Here is a 14540-nt window from a genome sequence, read left to right as displayed (position 1 = left end):
CCTATATACTATACTGTCTCACACCAGCTAGGCCCTAGCACAGATTGTAGGTGGTACCAGCCTATATACTATACTGTCTCACACCAGCTAGGCCCTAGCACAGACTGTAGGTGGCACCAGCCTATATACTATACTGTCTCACACCAGCTAGGCCCTAGCACAGACTGTAGGTGGCACCAGCCTATATACTATACTGTCTCACTCCAGCTAGGCCCTAGCACAGACTGTAGGTGGCACCAGCCTATATACTATACTGTCTCACACCAGCTAGGCCCTAGCACAGACTGTAGGTTTTGCACCTGCTCCCCCTGCTGGAGACAGAAGAATCCTGCCAGGCTGTAGATGGCACCAGCTAGACGGGGGGCCAAACCCAGGAGTCTGGACTGATCCGGGTACGTACAAGGAAAGGATTTTGCTCTTTGAATGTATGCGTGTAAATCCACGCGTGTGCCGCATGTGCTTCCTTTGGGCTATGCAAGCTGCTTGAAGATGACCCCCTGTGGGTCTCGGTACAGCCCTTACCCCTCTGCTGCTGTAGGGCACAGTAGCACCCGGAGATAAAATCTGCCTTGTCACTGCCCGACACTGATCTCCTGCACACGCCCTCCTGTGCTTTCCTGCTGGCAACAAATGACTTTGCGCTTTTGAGAGTGACTGAAAAGTCCCGAAAGGGATGGGACCCAGCAGCTTACTTCCTTGTAGTGGATTTGCTTGTTACTGTTCCTCGATAACTTAATTATTAATTACAGATATGGCAAGTGTTCAATTCTAAGTTGGCATGGGAGTGGGGAGAGTGAAAAGAGAGTGCACAGACCTACAGAACCGAGGGGAAACCTGAAATTACTCTTATGGAAAAGATCCGGAAGCAGCTTGAAAAATAAGATCATGCAATCTAGTTGGCTTGTGCTGTCCTCTGCCCCCCAAGGAGGTCACTTAGCTGCTAATTTACAGATGAGCAGGGTCTTTGGCACGTATTTTTCAAGCCCTCCCCGTGTCCATTTTGCTTATTTCAGTGTCCTCTCTGGTGTGCGGTGCAGTCAGCCACATCATTGCTGCTACTCCAGAAAGTCACGGGATGACTCTTCCTCTTCCAGGCAAACACACCCAACACTGGGAGAGGATCAAACTGAAACAAATGGATTTCCTTCCAAGTACGGGAAAGCCCCCTAGAGCAAGAAGCGGTGACTGAGGCCTTCAGGGCGCTGTAAGGTCGGAGATGGACCAGGAGCATTGCTCAGATCTTCTGGGCAGGGCTGTGGAAGAAGCAGGGGAATTTTATGGAAATGCACGCTTGTGTTTTATGGCAGTGCTTCTCTTCCTTGTTCTTGCCTGATCATAAAACGGCGCTGACTGAAAGGCAAACACAAAGCCGGCCACATTCGTTCCTTCTCTCTCCCAGGAGCCCTCCAGATCGCAGTCTTTAGCTGAGAAGGCAATGCCATGCTCTTGATTTCTTGTCTGAGGGAGTCGGGTGCTTCCCAGTAACGAGACGTACTCCAGTACTGCGGGAAAGCCCATAGCCAGGCTGGAAGAGAGCGTGAGCTCTCTCTTACTCAACTGAAATCTAAAGTTGAGTAAAGGCTAAAGGCTGCCCCTCTACCCCTGAGGAACAGAAGGACTGGAGCTGCCGTCTACCTCTTTGGGAGCAAGATAGCAACTGGGAGTCCCCCCTGCCCCACCTCATGTAACAGAGCGAGCTCTCCTCCCCCCCTCCCCCACCTCCTCATACCTCAGGATGCCCTGCGCACACAGACAGGGACCCTTGAACACCTCGAGATGTCTGGCACAGTGCATTTCTGACAATTATCTGCACAAATCAATTCTGAACCTGGTTACTCTGTAACACTGCACACCCAGACTTCCTTATAAAATACGATTTGTCCGCCATAAATCTACGCATTGCCCATTCAAGTATTCATAAACAAGTTTATTAAAACCAGTTGTATAAAAAAAAGTACAAAACATTATAACACATCAAAATGCAAGAGCAGGTGCCAGCGAGGAGCATGTGACGAGCAACACAACACGCCAGACTCTCACAAACAGGTTAGCAGCCTTCCTCACCTTAACCAAAGACCTCGCAGATCTTCCCCATCAGTGCACGGCCAATGGCTTAATAATAGCCCTAGCTTTGGAATTTTCCACAGAGTTTGCTTTTTGTAACCCTCACGTAATTAAGAATAGGTTAATGAACCCCCATGAGATCCTCTTCTTGTTAGAAGCATGGGCTCTCATGTCACTTGTTTTCAAGTTGGGGGAATAATGGTCTGGAGCAGTTTTGCTTTGCAATTGCCAAAGGGAAGTCAGCTTCTTCTTACTAAATAGAAGACCTAGAATCCCCTTGAATGCACTGGCCAGCTCAGGTGGCAACACGCTACCGTCATGTATATAACACATGAGGAAACGGAAATGGCTTTGCCTGCTGCCAGCAGAGAAGCACAGGCACATCACGGCTTCACCAAAGCTGACCCGGCAGTGCCTTATTGCTGGGAGATCACTGACATTCTGGGCGTAAATGGTACACGTTAGTTGGCTGATGATCGTACGCACATGATCCAGTGATATCTAGTTACCAGAATGATTTAAAAACCTGTTTCTTACAATAATGCAGGGGTGGGCCTCCAGCTGCTCAGGTTTTCAGGATATCCCATGCGAGTGTGCTGCACAAGATTGTGCATGAAATTTGAATGCAGCTCTTTCATCAGGGATATCCGGAAATCCCAAGCTCAGGGACTAGCGCGGCCGGCTCCAGCACATTGCAGGCTTTACCTTCTTTTCACACTAAACTGTGCTGCCAATGCTCAGCGGTCAAACCACTAAAGGCCAGATGCCCAGTGGCAATGCCACATTCCTCTGATAAATACATGACCGCCCCTCACAGCGGCGCACACCCTGCTCCCTCTAAGGTCCTTTGGCAAGGTGTTTTCTGTAGCTGCCAACGTCGCAGTTTTGCATTTGAGGTGCTGCTTTGGGTTGCCCTGAACCACTGCCCCATGCAGACCCTCAGAGGGTCTTTGTAGGGGAGGCTGGCCGCTGAGTCTTACACACATGTGATACAAAGCCTGTCCTCCCGTCCTCTGGATGTGGGCAGAAGAAATCAAGCCAAGTCACATTAGAGAGCACCGTAACCTCCCCGTCACGCCCCCAGGGGGGCTTCAGCTGCTCGGGCTGCAAAGACACAACTTTTCTTTTTCCTATACTGAAGCAACTCACAGTATCACAAAGAAATACCAACACCAGCCCATGATCTGGTGGGTGGGCGCTGCTGCCACCTGTCCTAGCAAGAGGGCAGTACCACAGCTAACGAACCTCCTAAAGCCTTACCAGGAAGAAAACCGATGCCATCATGCACTGGCTTTCCAGCAAGAGCATCCTGCCTGGTTTCAAGATGACGCTGGCCCCTGAAACACTATCTCCCCCCATGCTCTGCCCCATTCTTCCAAACTGAAAGTAAATGCCCCCCTGTCATCCAACGCTGCCCTGCGTAGCATTAAACACTCAGTGATGCCCTGGGTAAACAAGCCCGCTCCTGCTCCGCAGCCACTGAACAAATACAGAGCAGGCACACACAGGGCCTGGAGTGCAATGATTTAGCCGTGATAAAGACATCAGCTGCTAAGAGACGAGGAGCAGGGGGGAGTTCAGGGCTCCACTCTGTGTGGGAACAGCTGCCTGCAGCTGGCAGTTTAGCCTGAAGTCGCCAGCTTTTCATGGCTTTCTGTCCTCTCTAGCCACGTTTGGCACAAGCGCTCTTGCTGCAGTGATGCTGGCTCCTTCTTTCGCTTGCTGGCACATGAACGAAGACAGAACATCTTCTCAGCTTCGTGACTGGAGAGTGCTGAAGGTCAGACATTGCTCACCCTGGTCTCTGCGTCAGAATTCACGATGGCCGAAGCGGACGTCACCGACGACCTCTCCCGACGGACATAACGAGGCTTCCGCACTGAAACAGAGATGGGAGAAAGCAGTTAGTGACCGAGGATGGATGGAGGCAGCTAAAACCCGTACTGGAGGGCTATGCGAAGCGTTGCCGTTCTTTGGTGCTACGCACACTACTGAAGCACAGTCGATTCAGAAACCTTTCAATCTGCTGTTAGAAACCGAAGAGGTGGGACAAATGTACAGCATGCTTGAGTATCACACTGCACACATCGAATAATGGAAGCAGCTTTACCTGAAGATGCTGGCGTGGGGATCATGGAGGCCTGGGAAAAAGAACAAGGACATTCAAATAAGTGAAAAAGTGCAAGAAATACCTGTGATCAGTCACTGTAACCAGGCAATGAAAGGCTGTGGGACTGAGAAGGGAGGGAATTTCTAAAGAAGTAATCGGTTGATAAACGGCAAAGATGTCTAATCACTTTTCCCCATGTGTCCTCGCCCAGGCCGTCATCCCCTGCAGGCTCACAATATGGTCTTCACCCATAGGGGCTGATGCTTGGACGCGCGTCCACAGTCCCTTACACTTTAAGGGGATCAGAGCGTCCAAAACACACCCGGCACAACTAATAGCGCTTATCACATGCAAATGCTTGTTGATAAGGCTCTTACTTATTCTCCTCTGATCTAAAAAAAAAAAAAAAGTGTGCCTGTCCCGCAGCCCAAAAACGTGCACAGAAAAGCAGAAAATACTTTTCCTGTACATCCTCCAACTTAATATCGTGGCGAGATTAAGTCGGAGGAACCAAAAGGTTAAATTTTGTTTTAAAAAGTGCGGGCAGTCAGGTTAGGGAAACGGAAGCTTAATTTTACGAGTGTCTGTTCTCCTAACCCGCTGCCGAGGAGGTGCTAGGGGCGCATTTAAACACTGAATCGCGCACCCAGGAGAGGTGGCTGTGCGGGCATTAGGAAAGCGGCCGCTCATTTCTTGCATTGACTCGTAATTGGTGTCCCACTGCCCCAGTCACTGCAGAGCCTATGCAGGATGGCTCTCCCACAGGAAACCAGTGAGGAGAGACCCAGGTTCAAATCCCACCCCACCAAACACTGCTCCTTGCCATCAGAGTGGTTTGCTATCAGGGCAACTGGCAAAGCCATTTACATGGGCAAACTGTCCATGGTTGGAGTGCTTAAGCATGTGCAGGGCGCAGGTAGGTCAGAGAGAGGAAAGCGGCGGGTATGTTCAGTTTTCAGACAGGCAGGCACTATTTTGCCCTCCACCACTGCCTGCTGACTCCGTCCATGCATGGACTTTACAATCATTGAAAACTGCTGTAAAGCACCCACATAATCTGCAACCACGTGGGCTGTGGCAATAAAGCAGAAGCTGTTACAAATGCATGAAGAGCCCTAGAACTGTGCTCCGTACTGGGCAGATGGCAGCCAAGCTGCCTAGTGCTCGGACGCGGCCTTGGTCACCTTTATAAAAAGGGAGCGAGGCGCTCAGTTTGATCAGACAGGAGGGGCTTGCTCACCGTTTCACTGGGCTGCAGGATGGAGGCTACGGAAGAAAGAAAGCAGAATTATTACTTGCTAAAAGTTCCTCAATGTAAAATGAGGGGTGGGTACATCTCAGCCCCTGCTCTCAACATGCCCAACCCAGCAAAGCCCTGGCGTGATACAGACAAGAGCAAGCTGGAATCCATCAGGGAAGCAGAAAGTGGAACCCAACTCAACACCCTGAGAAAGCAGCCGAGTCTCATTTCTGGTTCAGCTGCTCCCATCTCCTTCATTCAAAGAGCAGAGAGCTTGCACCATATTTCTTTAAGCTCGGGATGACTGGGGGTGATGCCCTGGTTAAACGGTAGGGGGGGGGGGGGGGGGGGCAGTGCTGATCCAGAGCGTTGGGGGCAGAGCGGGTGAAGGCATGGTGCAGGGACCTTCCTTACGAGCCTTGGCTGAATCAGGGAACTGTCCAGTCTGCTGTAAACACGGTGAGACAGCGACTCCTGTGCTAACTGCTGCTTCCATTGGTTCAGGACAGATCCTGGCTTTACCCTGCTGCATAACAGGGCTTGCCTTTCATGGGGAAACCAGAGCCACAAGCGCACGCATGGAACACGGATTGCATGTGCACCTGCCTGGAGAAAGCGGAGTCAGCTTTCTCCAGGCAGGTGACACAGAGTTAAGAGAAATGCCAAGAGGCCTCTTCCTCAAGTACAAATCTAAGTAGGACAAGTCAGGACGGTTGGGATATGGGGTCCTGTCAGCATCCAATCCTGCACTGAGCCTCCATCGGTCTCTCATTCAGTTTCATAACTTTCCTACCCTGGGAATAAACAATTTATATTCTGGGTTCAGCGTCTGCTGCTCTTCCAAATATTTATACAGCAATCTTTCAGTTTACTTTCTACAGGATGCAGAGAGTAAAGCGGGGGATTTGGACTGAGCAAGGAGATGCAGGGACAGACATCACATAAGGGAAGATGCATGGGCTGGGGTGCAGTGGGAGAGACAGAAAGAGGTTAGAAGCACAATCCTGCTGTTATGGAAGCAGAGCAGAACACGGGAAGCCTAGTTCAGACAGAGAAGGGGCTGCAAAACGGCACTAGCCCAGATCAGGCAGTCCAGCCTTTCCCGTACAAGTGAATGCATAAAACACTTTGCCCCGGGTCTTTGGCACTGCAGAAAGTCATGGCCGGGAAGGACAAGGCGAGGCATTGGGACAAGCTTTAGGTTCTGGTGATGGTGGGAATAGGGTGGAGGTATCCACAATGAGGATGCAGGAGAGAGCTGCAGGCGCTGCCTCTACTGTATGCAAAGCAATCTCATACACAAGGAGAAGGGAGGCCAGGGCTGAACACACCAGCAGCTCTGCTTCCCTGTGTCCAGGAAAAAAGGTAAGTGAACCCCTGCTCTCAGTCATACTGCCAGGAATGAAACCCCAGCTATCCGACACAAAAAAGGGCTGAATTAACACTCAGTAAGGCCAGGGCTGAAGCCTTAGTTATTGGCAAACTTGTGCTAATTCAGCTCTTTTTGTGTGTCTCTGCAGTGTCTGCCTCAGGATCACCCTCCTCTGCAGAATAGGAGTGGAAGGGCTGTGGCTGTTTGTGCTCCAGACGCAGCCCCCACTTCTCTGTAGCCTGCCTGGGGGGGAAGTAATGTGGCTGGAGCAGGGCACTCCTACTGCTTTGCCTCTTAAGTCTGAAAAGAAGTGGTGGAACTGCGCTCCAGGCCACTCTCCCACAAATGTATTCATTTATTTGTATACCACATTCGGTTTTGCCATCAGAACGGTTTACCTCGTTTGGTTAGAGGGCTAGTTACATAATATAACAGCGTGTATTAAACCCTGCTCATGCATATTCATTTGTGGATATCTTGCAAACAGGCCTGGTTCAGCATCCATGGCAGAGGTGGAACCAATCATTCAGCTGAACATGCCAGAAAGCATAAATACTGTTAAAGAACAGGGTTCTCTCTCTCTTGCTGGCATGGCTCTGTTTAACAGAACTCTGTTTCAGTGTAAGGCCCATACTGAAGGAATGTCAGAAAAGCTAGCTGAAATCAAATGAGCAGAAAGTTGAAATAAATCTATAATTTGATTTTTGTGCATGCCTGAAGAAGGTCCTTGTATTTCAACGCACCTTTGTTCCTCCTGTAGAAAAGATCTGGCAGAACATTAGACCGCTTGAGATAGAAGAAAAACGCTACGGAGAAAATTAACAGCAGACTTAGGAAGAAGGTCCCCAGCAGAAGAGAGGCTGCTATCTCTGGTTCTCCTGTGCACAGAAAAGAAGATCAACAGATTACTCCCCCGAGCCCGGAAAGGCTGAAGGCGGCATAGTGTGGCAAACGCCCGTCTTTCAGAGCCACAAACAGGATAGGCACTTTCTGCAAAGTGATGTATTCAAAAACCAGACCTGTTTGTGTAGCAGTCAAGGACCAAGGAGGTGAGAGATTGTGAGAAATGCACGGGCCATCTCCTGCACCAGTTACCGTGATTGGTCATCTAGCTCTGGAGCGCAGAGCGCCGTCTGCAAGGCATTAACCTGCGGCAGTTCTTACCCATGCTGCGTACGAAGGGGTGGGCCGTGCTAGCATTCATTTTCAGATCCTCTTCATGGAAACTGACTGCACAGAGTAAAGCAGAGACACACTTAGTAATACACAGGATGATACTGCTCTCTGCCGCTCCAGAAAATGCTCCCGTAATTATAAAATCCAGAGTTTCCCTGAAGAAGCCTGGTTACGCAGGCGAAACGAGAAATCTCGTAGGAACATTTGAACAGTTGTTAATGGGTCTCAGCACAGTTGTATACATGTTACATAGGTTTGTTTAGATGTGTAATGTAATATTATTGATGATATATATGCATTGTGGTTTTTATGGATGAATGGTATGTATGGAGTATGATTGTGGATCAATAAATTGTATTGATCATATTTTAGAATTCATTCTAAATGTATAGACGCCTCACACATGACTGTATTGTATAAATTTATAAATGTTTTTGTATACACAAATTAAATAATTGGTGGGCTTGAGATTTAGCCTATTGCCCTCTGGCATATTTACATTATCATATAATAGACAGAGGTATTGCACGTATATTTGCTCCAGAAAATGCAACACATTCAACAATATGTAGACCTCTCCACCTTCCTTCTTCCGTTAGGGCTGTCCTGATCACTCCGTGTGCATTTCTGAAGTGTTATGAATTGGCACCTCTGACGCCTTGTTGGTGAAATTATTTGCTTTGTTACTGTAACTGCATTCTTAGAAAGGCTGAATTTGTGTACCTCTTATGTGAGGGGTGCACTCCATTTCTGTCCATGCTGGTTTGTTACATGGATACAGCAGGTACTTAACATGTGCTCTTTCATACACTACTTTAAATTTCCGAACACAAAATCTGTAAAACTATAGTGTGTAGCCTTTAATTAAGAACACGTAACAGTTGTTAAACTGCATAATTGCCTCCTTTTATAGCATCAGTTACACAATGCTAATGAGCGCTGTGTTCTGGTTTTGAGCCCACGCCCTAGCGTAGATGTACTCCTGCAAATCAAACTGGAAAAAGGCTCACAAAATACAACAACAATAATGAAATAAAAATAGATCTGAGCATATGCTGTGGAGAAGCGCCGAGCCTTGTGATTAGTCCATGCTGCAAAGGGTTTGCTAATGGTTTTTTTCAGGTGCTGAAGACATGAGGCCATCTGCAGCCCCGCCATGCATCATCGCTTTGAAAAGCCCACCAGAATGCTAGAGCTGAACAGGTTCTGTGTTGGCTCTCTTTTCCCCAGTGTAAATCCTACTTACTGTTCCTGCAGCTGGTCAGGTTGTGAAAAGCTTCGAACTCCAGATTGGTTTCCTTTCTGCATTTCAAACATGTGCTAGCACCATCCTCAGTCCAATGTCTGTAACAACCTACATGGGAAGACATCTGGTTACCTAATCATGTACTACCTGGAAGTCAGCAGCCGAGGAGATGCATGTACATGCCAGAGCCTAACGAGCGAACTCTAAACCTTATTCAAAGTTCATTTCAAGTTTTGGGGACTAGGAAGGTCCTTGACACAGACTGAATGTCTACCAATGTTATGTTACCTTGTGATTAAACTGGAAGCTTTGAGGGCTGCAAGAAGTGTTTAGTGTACCAACCAGAAAAAAAAAAGTGTAGTATCTGAGCTTTAAGATGCTGGCAACTCAAAGAAGATTTGAGTTTTTCCATAAGACTATTTTCTCAGTGGAGCCCAAAGGGAAATGAACAGAAGCAGCAGCAGCACTAGCTCTAAAGGTTTGAGGTTCTGGTGGGGACTCCCTGGGATGTGTCCGAGAGTCCCATAGTAACATTCTGAATGGCATAGAAGCAGGGCCTTCACTTTCAGCTTTTGTTTTATTTTGTCTGGGAATTCAAATCTTAGAGCAAAAAAGAAATCTGTGGGAAAGTGACATTTCCACTGATTTTGCTCTTGTACGTTACCTTAAAGTCATTTTTCACTGTTTTATTTTGTTTTTTTGTTATAACACAGAGGCCACGATATGACTGCTTCTGCTACAGTCCACACTGGCCACCCTTCCAAGTCCTGACTGACCTGAGGCACTTCCCCAAGCCGGAGAGTGAAAAGAAAATGTGCAAGTGCCCCGATCCCGGTGTCCTGCCTAGAATGACTGCTGATGCCCCCACCGGGTGATACTCTACCTGGGCTGCACTGGCTAGTTATGGGGCAGGTACCATTAGCATCCAACATACTCAGACAGCATTCGGGTGGAGAAATCTGAAACAGAGCAGAAAAAATTGGACATATCTAAAATAATGCTAAGCTTCCCTAAATATAGCCAGGTAGAAAGGACCCTGGAACTTTAATAAGCATCGTTACGTCACTACTAGATGCCAGCCAAGGTTCAGCTCATGACAGCACTGCCCACAGGAACTGTTAATACCAGGCGTACATTTCTCAAACAGAATTCAAAACTGGGCTGCTATGATCAGATAACCAGACTGTGACTGTATCCTAACATACAAATAATCTTCTCCGCTCCCGGCAAGTTATTGAGGACCAAGCTGGATTCTGACCTGCAGAGAGGGGAGCGGTCAGGGGATACTTGTGTTACTGAGATGTATCAGGGGAGCTGAGCAGCTGCATCAGCAGAACCAATGCCTGAATAGTCTTTCTGTGATCAGAAAATTGCTTGTTAGTATTAAGCATATAAAAGAAATCAAGAGAAATGTAGATAGGGTGGTACTGAGGGGAGTGTTTAGCTAGGGCTTCACCTGCTCTTTGTACTCAACTGTTATGGAGATGAAAGGTTAGTGCCACTAAAGCCAGGAAGGCCGTGGACAGTTTTCTAACCTACCATATGTGCCCCTGTGGACCAGACTACGTAGAGTTACCAAGTGGCTCCAGCTTTTTTTTAGGACAGATCCTGATTTTACTGACAGGCATATGGGGAAATTACAACTACAAGTCCCTGCATGCAATGTGTCTTGAAAAGCTGGTAGCTGTGATATGCTGAAAGTGGGCCAGTCTTAGATGCTGGCAGGTGGCATGGAACATACCAAAGCAGCTGTAGAATTGGCAGCAGCCTGCAGAAGAAACCTGGTCAGGAGGAGGATGCACAGTACTGCCATGCCCAGGAACAAGATGTATCTACAGAGAGAAAGAGAGAGAAGGAATGCATTGTGGCAGAAGGATCTGAGAGTCCAGATAACCAGCATTAATCACAGCACAATGTTACTCCCTTGAACGCCCTCACAGACTTAATTCAAATTAAGGCAGATTAAGAATGAAACTGGCTCACCTTATCTGATGTACAAATTTAAGGCATCAAAAAATATCAATGCAGCTGCAAAGGGGCAGTTTTCTGGCAATGGCAGGCTGCGTGGTTGCTAAGTAACCTGAAGTCTTATCTGTCTGCTACAAGCTGGGCCCTGTAGATCCTCTTCCATACCCAAGCAATAAAAATCACTGCAGCTCCAGGAGTAAGAGCTCCTTCCAAGCACCATACCCAATAAGAGTCCCCATCACAGCCCAGGCCTGTGCCCATGCTGGCAGCACTGTGCTCTTCGGGAATGCTTACTGCATCAACATGGTAACAGAAATCGGGAATCTGATGGCAGATAAAGACCCTAAGGCCTAGCCAGTCTCTGCCCAATGTCATTGCTGGTGCAGTGTCACACACTCTCTCTCTTTCTGTTCACTTCATCATCATTGGGGATGTCCTGGGCTTTCTGGAACTCTGTTACTGTTTTTATCCCCACCTCCTCCCCTGGAAGTCCATTCCATGAAGAAATTTTTCCTACTGCTTAGTCTACCTTCCCCGGAACTTCATCTAAAAAAGAAATCTGATCCAAGTTTTTATATACCATACTTTCTGGTCCACTGTGATCTATCTATACAGTACTAATGTTCTTTTCATATCTCTCACACAGCCATGTGAAACAAGATCTCTTAAAACTAAAATCTGATAACAAATACAAAGAGATGTTTGCATAGCTGGCTTGGTCCTGGAACAAAATGGACTCATTGCAGGTTGTGAAACCTTTCATATTGGGCCAGAGTAAAAATATCCCAGAGACGTGAGCTGTCCAGGTTGCAAAAGTCCCTTTTTATTATCTTAGTCAAATAAAAAGGTGTTGCAGCCTGCGAAAAAACTCCAAATATAAAGCACGAGCAGGAGTGCTACATTTTAAGGGACACCGTGAGAGTAAATGAAAGAAAATGCTAAAGTATACAGACATGGGCGATTGTACATTCAAAATAAAGTAAGAAAAGCTCCAATGCAGTGCAGACAGAAGACAGTACTCAGCAGCCTGGCTTCTGCCAACCAGCATCAGATCTGTTCATGGAACAATTTGCAGCTTGGAGCGCTGTCCTAGAACCCAAAGGCCAAGCTCTCTTGTTCAGAATGTGTGCATGAGGGTAAAGAAGCATTAATACATTGTGCACTCACTGACCTGACGCGTTTTGGCACTTTCTAGGGTACAGAGCAAAACCATCAAATGTCTGTGTGAAGCCACAAACATTTCACTTGGACACCAGTCAGACCAACTAAAGAAAGGCTAAATGAAGTGTAAATACAATGGGTTTTGAAGAATAAAGGCACCTGCTTGCAAGCAGCTGTAAATGTGTACAAAAATTGAAAGTATGAGTGAAATTGTTTTTTCCACCTCTGGAAGGCCTCTTTCAACTACGCGCCAAATTGCTTCTATGCAAACTTTTAGGCACAAAATCCCCAAGGTAATTTTGAAAAGCTTCATTTTCCGCATGTAAATAATTTAAAAAATCAAGCCCTCTCTGTTAATTAGAGAGGCCCATAGCTATTCCCTTAAGCAGGGCCGGAATTAGGCAGAGGCAGTATAGGCCAAGTGCCTAGGGCGCCAAGAACTCGGATTCCAGTTGCTGCTCTTTGATTTGAAGGGACAGCACCACCCTGAGGCTTTTTCCTCTGGGTACTAGAATCTTAAATCCAGTCTGCTCTTAGGAGATTTAAAGAACTTTGAATCTAGTACATAGAAGCAGTCTTAGGGCTGAATTTTCAAAAGGATTTACATGTACAAATGGGCTTTTGAAAATTGCCCTGGGGAGAGGATAGACTTGTATGTGTAAAAGCCATTTTATGCATATATTTATGAGCACCAGAAAGAGGCATAAGTTGGCTTTGCTAAGCCAGGCTTTTAAAGTGTGGGGGTATTTCTACACACAGACTGACCCAGGTTGTTATTAAATTACCCTCCAGTCACTTCATGAAGATCACAGACAGCGCAGAGAACCGAGGTGGTGCCCTTGCTGCTGGGTGCTGAAGATGCTCATCACAGGTGTGGCCTCACCAGTAAACACTCCAGCAAATTGCAAGGTGGACACAACTAACAGCAAGCTTGGCAAGAATACAGCAACAAAAATGGTTTCTATTACTCGACCCATTACCCACCTTTGTTCTGGGTTAGAGAAAACGGAGGAGTGGTTATTGATTTATTATTTGATGACCTGCAAGTCTACCGGTGCCTTTAAAGCAGCCAAAAATACAGATCCAACTTTGTGGCTCACAGCCAGTAAAAAGCAGAAAGATATGAAACCAGGAAATCCTACCAAGGCAGGAGGCACAGTGCACTGGTTGCATTGGTAACTGGTTCAAAAAGGAAACCGAGGGTAGGATTAAATGGGAGAAAGGTAGTTCGGGGCAGACCACATGGATTGTGCTGGGACCTGTGCTGTTTAACCTATTCATAAATGATCTGGAAAAGAGAAGGACGAGCGAGGTGACACAAAATCATTCAAAGTTGTTAAACAGCAGCAGGTTGCGAGGACCTTGTGAGCTGAGGAGAGTGGGCACCAGAATGGCAGCTGAAATAGTAATGTGATGCACATGGGCAAAATGATCCCAACTGCAGGTACACGAGGCTGGGCCCTGGCAGGCTGACCCCACTGCATGTATGGACTCCTAGTGCCGGCTGGGTCAGGAGGGAGCTGCCGGCCCTGCAGGACAGAAGGGGCCAACATTGAAAACAAAGCAGCCAGAGGCTTAGCTAAGCCGGATCCCAGTGACCTGCCTCACTGTACCCCTTCTCCTCACACAGCCGTGCGGGAAGGGAGCCCAGCTTCCCCAACCCTCAGGCACACCCTCCCCCTCACCCCGGGCTTACCTCAGGCTGGAGCCCGCCGGGCGGGGAGCTCCGCGCTACCGCTTCCACCGCGCTCCCTTTCCCCCCCCTTCCTGGGACTTGTAGTCCTTCTAACCAGAGAAATGCTGTCCCTCGGCTCAGCAGCCGCGCTCTGTAAAACTACAACTCCCGGAAGGCCTTGCGGAGCCGCACCTGCTCCCCTTGTCGCAGGTAACCCACCGTTGATGCGCTTTTTTTTAATTTTCCCTTTCCCGTCTCCGAGGTTCCTTCATGCCCGCTCTCGCTGTTCGAGGGAAAAAAAAAGTCTCCCTCAGCCTGTCGGGACATGTAGTTTCATTGCGAAAGAGCCCCTGGCAGGGAACAATGGGCGCAAGGGAGACGGGAGAACTCCATTTCCCGGCGCGCCGCGCGAGGTCTCGGAGGACTGGCGGGCGCGGCTCTGCCTCCGGCGTTGCTAGGAAACGGCGACGCCCTGTCCCGTGTGGGCCCAGGGCAGAGGGTACGAGGCGCTGAGCGGGAGGGAGGACT

At 48.1% G+C, this 14540-nt stretch overlaps 1 protein-coding gene across 4 annotated transcripts; it reads right to left on the bottom strand.

The window, feature by feature from the left end:
* Positions 1–1906: 1906 nt before the first annotated feature.
* C15H1orf159 (chromosome 15 C1orf159 homolog) lies at positions 1907–14477 on the bottom strand. 4 transcript variants are annotated; one of them, XM_029578097.1, is made up of 9 exons: positions 14232–14477; positions 10950–11040; positions 10092–10167; positions 9209–9316; positions 7951–8016; positions 7530–7664; positions 5415–5440; positions 4175–4205; positions 1907–3943 (listed from the first exon to the last, which is right to left on the bottom strand). In XM_029578097.1, exons 2-9 carry the CDS (start codon positions 11019–11021, stop codon positions 3846–3848), a joined length of 612 nt encoding a protein of 203 aa, XP_029433957.1. In that variant the 5' UTR covers positions 11022–11040; positions 14232–14477; the 3' UTR covers positions 1907–3845. The 4 variants fall into 4 exon arrangements, with proteins under 4 accessions (XP_029433957.1, XP_029433955.1, XP_029433958.1 ...); XM_029578095.1 differs by lacking the exon at positions 14232–14477 and adding an exon at positions 14034–14225; XM_029578098.1 differs by lacking the exon at positions 14232–14477 and adding an exon at positions 14034–14225 and having other exon boundaries at positions 7530–7592.
* Between the last annotated feature and the right edge of the window lie 63 nt (positions 14478–14540).

Source organism: Rhinatrema bivittatum, chromosome 15 (genome assembly GCF_901001135.1).
Source record: "Rhinatrema bivittatum chromosome 15, aRhiBiv1.1, whole genome shotgun sequence".
NCBI classification, from domain to species: Eukaryota; Metazoa; Chordata; class Amphibia; order Gymnophiona; family Rhinatrematidae; genus Rhinatrema; species Rhinatrema bivittatum.
The sequence above is the reverse complement of the archived record's forward strand: the minus strand, read 5'-3'. Positions and strand labels throughout refer to the sequence as shown.